General features: G+C 40.0%; 1 protein-coding gene across 1 annotated transcript; it reads right to left on the bottom strand.

Annotated features, from left to right (window-relative positions):
• Positions 1–258: 258 nt before the first annotated feature.
• On the bottom strand, positions 259–2,724 carry LOC146552986 (uncharacterized). Its single transcript, XM_085255583.1, has 2 exons — positions 2,467–2,724; positions 259–1,764 (listed from the first exon to the last, which is right to left on the bottom strand). Exons 1-2 carry the CDS (start codon positions 2,714–2,716, stop codon positions 836–838), a joined length of 1,179 nt encoding a protein of 392 aa, XP_085111709.1. The 5' UTR covers positions 2,717–2,724; the 3' UTR covers positions 259–835.
• Between the last annotated feature and the right edge of the window lie 1,189 nt (positions 2,725–3,913).

The following is a 3,913-nucleotide window of genomic DNA, read 5'->3' as shown; positions in this document are numbered from 1 at the left end:
GGACTGTAGGTTTTAAGCAGGCTCAGGTAATGGCAACACAATAGATGAGGAAAGTGGGGGAACTCTGACGACATCTAGTGGACATCTTGAAGATGACGGGTCTGAACAGAGAGCAATGCAGGTCTGTGGAGAAGATTGCAGCACACTGTGAAATATGAACTATGAATAATATCTACATCTGTAATGATGTAATCAAAATAGGCTCCATGTAGTTCAAGTTCTGTTACTGTACTTATGAAGCAAACTGCACACACAGAGTTGGCAAACATTGAGTTTACTTGCATTTAGGCAAAATGATATAAACACTTATCATGAGCCAATATAGCACATTTAACTGCTTTTATTTAGCAGGGATTACACAATACACAAAATTAGTCACAAACATTTTAATCAAATCTTGCAACATGTTGCTAAGAATAACCAGGACAACCAGGTCAAAGCCATACTGAAGTATAACCTTCATTAACATAAATCACAAAGAAAACATATTTAAATAAAAATTGTATACTTGTCTTGAACTTTTTTAAATCTTTAGTCCTGTGTATCAAAACTTATTTATTGGCTGATAAAAAGGAATCACATCATGGTTGTTACAAGGAACAAGTGATGAAAAACTCATTTTCATGTTTGTTTTCTTCTATACTGAAGAAGAAATACAAGTTTCTGTGGTAAATATTAAAAGAGCATCCATGTTCAATAAATATTTGTGTCACCTTTAAAGACCAATAAAAAAAATATCAAACTTAGAGAAACATAAAGTCAGGGCTGGAACAAACAACATAGAGTGCCCTTCACTGCTGTGGACAGGAAATGTACCGTGACTTGGAGCATGAGGTCATTTTCTACCTCGGGTGCTGCAGTGATTTGGTTTGTCACTCAGGTGGATCCTTAGATGAAAATTCAGTCCTGATTTCCAACTGAATCTTTCCCCACAGGAGCTACAAATATATGGTTTCTCACCTGTGTGGATCCTTCTGTGACTTTTCATAGTCGACAAGTCTCTAAACTCTTTCCTACAGACGTTGCAAGAATACGCTTTCTCACCGGTGTGGATTCTCAAATGAGTTTCTAGTCCTGATTTCTTACCAAATCTTTTCCCACATGTGCTACAGAAATACGGCTTCTCGCCTGTGTGGATTCTCACGTGACTTTCAAATCCGGATTTCTTATTAAATCTTTTCCCACAGGTGATGCAAAAATATGGCTTCTCGCCTGTGTGGATCCTTACGTGAGTTTCCAATCCTGATTTCCAAATGAATCTTTTCCCACAGGTGCTACAAGAATGTGGCTTCTCACTTGTGTGAACTCTCATGTGTCTCGTCAGGTTGGATTTACACTGAAAAGTTTTTCCACAAGTGTCACAGCTTACAGATTTTTTACTTGTATCAGTTTCACTCCGAGACTTATCTGTTCGGTTTTTGTGACGTCTCCTTTTCTTCAGCTCCGCATTTCTAGTTGATCCCGAGTCCACATGCTGGTTTTCTTCCTGTTCCTCAAGCTCTGGTTCAGGAAAGTTAAGAGCAAGGAGCTGGTCATCGTTTGGTTCTGATTCACTGAGGTCACTTTCCTCAAAACTAGAAGTCACCATAAAACTATTGATCTCCTGCTTCAGTACAATCTCCTCCAGCTCCTGACTGGTGCAGAGTTCCTCCTGTTCCTCTTTAATCTGTGGAGGATCTGGGTCCTCCTGGTCCAGACTTGAGTTCCTCTCCTGCTGATTGGCGACAAACTCCTCCTCCTTACAGGCAGTTTGCTGGTGGAGGTCTAAACGAACAATAAAAAAAATGTAATTATAGAAAAACACTTCTGAGAAGATAAAGTTTTAGTTAAAGTCTGTAATGAGGGCATGTTGCTCACATTTGCAGGTGAAATTAAAAGTGTGTAAAAATGAAGTTATTTGTGCACTCTGATGCAAATGAGAACTTGAGTTCTGACATTTTTCAGCAACATTAAGAGTAAAAAAAACCTTTCAAACAAAAAAGAACTCACTTATTACTGACTGACTGATGATCTATTTTGGAGTTGATCTCGAAACTGATCTACATCTTGATATTTTTCAAAATAATCTTCACTATTGGGGGTGGCTGTAGCTCAGGCGGTAGAGCAGATCATCTACTGATCGGTTCGATTCCCGGCTTCACCTAGTCTGCATTTCAAATATCCTTGGGCAAGATACTAACTCCAAGTTGCCTCAAGTTGCTCTTTGATCTGTGGAATGTGTGTCTGAATGTTGGTAGAAAGCACTAAGAAAAATGTGCTTGTGCGAATGGGAGTGAGTGGGTGAATGCACAAGTTTTGTAAAGCGCTTTGAGTGCTCAAGATTGAGTAGAAAAGCGCTATATAAGAACCAGTCCATTTAAAACTCCCTGTCATGTTTTCACGAATACACATTAAATAGATCTGACTGATACAAACTGTAGGTTTAATATTAATGTTAACACTTCAGAAAAGCCATTACAGTTTTACCGCTGGTCTGTAAATCTTTCTCAGGTTTCCAGATGTTACGCAGCTGTCTGAGCCGCTCTTCCCCGCTCCAGACGACGATGCCTTCATCCTCGTGTTTCACTACAAGCTGTTCTCCCTCTTGACTGATGCAGAGTTCCTCCTGTTCCTCTTTGATCTGTGGGGGATCTGTGTCCTCCTGGTCCAGATTGAAGTTCCTCTCCTGCTTCCAGACCTGCTGGCCAGCCAGATCTTCCTCCTCCTTACACTTCATGTTGATGTGGGACTTGAGGAACAAAGTAAAAAGAAAAAGATTAGACAGGTAAAGGTGCAGCCTCAGTCAGCAGGGCTGTACACTGTGAGCATGTTGCTCACATATGTGAGAGAGGTTTGTACAAATGTTTCAGAAGCACCATGTGACTCCCTCTCTTTGTTGGAAAGTCTTATTAATTCACTTTATAACTATTACTTTGAAGATCAATTTCTACCATCACAAAAATATTATGACCTCTTTAAAAACAAACAACGGCAACTACATGACTTAAATTCCATGTTTAGATGAAGGTAATGGTCAATGCCTTTTGACAGGGGAAAAACCTCCACACAGAAGAATCTTACTTGGCTGAATCATAAATTATTCACCATGATTAAAACTGCAGATGAGCAATAATCTGCATTTTATTTTAGCCAAAGAGGAATGTTTCTGTTTGTCTGTGATCTGACTTTTTCTGCTGGCTCCAAATTTCATTTTATCCTGTGTAAGTTTGTTTCTCTTCCTGTTAACTAGCAAAGTCAAAATCACCTTGATTCATTTAACTTTAATTCAATTATAAATGTAATCATTTTATTGAACAATTCATTTCATTTCAATGAAAAACAATTACTTAAAAGAAAGAGATTAAGTTGGAGAGAGACATGTGGCCATCTTTTAGTGAGTTAGACCCTGATTAAGGGGTATTTTTAAAAGTAAAGCCCATCTCTCAAAGTCCCTGCCGGCCTGCCTCCACCTCGGGAAGTCTGTGGGTGCAGACGGAGGTGAGGAGCACCACAGGCGGCAGAGAACTGTCTGTAGCCCCGGAGTGAGGCGTCGTGAACCGAAGCAGACAGCGAACTGTGGCACAGTGCAGAAAACCGAAGCTTTCCCTCCCTGTTTGGTTTTGATGTGTCTCATGAAAGTCTATTGTTAAAAGTTGACCTTTAAAAAAAACGGACGCACTTGTTTGATTAGCTGCTCTCTGATTTTAGCCTGTTAGCTTACAGACTGAGCTCAGATCGTTCCTGTGTTAGTTCATTGAGAACATCACAGTTTTACATACCTGCTGCGTGACTTCATCTCGGGTCTCCGGCTGATATACAGCAGTCTGAGCCAGTGGCGGATCTCATCATCCTGGACGACTGTTTTTAATGTTTTTAACCACGGAGATTTCTTCTGCATCATCAGTCTCTCATTGTTAAACTCTCCCAGAAACTG

This window comes from Mchenga conophoros, linkage group LG18 (assembly GCF_057382185.1).
Source record: "Mchenga conophoros isolate Kocher_MC1m ecotype Shallow Benthic linkage group LG18, M_conophoros_male_GT1.1, whole genome shotgun sequence".
Taxonomy (NCBI): Eukaryota; Metazoa; Chordata; class Actinopteri; order Cichliformes; family Cichlidae; genus Mchenga; species Mchenga conophoros.
Note: the sequence above shows the minus strand (reverse complement) of the source record. Positions and strands in the feature narration are given on the sequence as shown.

Coding starts and splice junctions, on each gene's coding strand:
- LOC146552986 (XM_085255583.1), bottom strand. CDS start 2,716: ATGAAGTGTAAGGAGGAGGAAGATCTGGCTGGCCAGCAGGTCTGGAAG. Junction 1,765..2,466: donor GAAAGATTTACAGACCAGCG/GTAAAACTGTAA, acceptor TTGTTCGTTTAG/ACCTCCACCAGCAAACTGCC.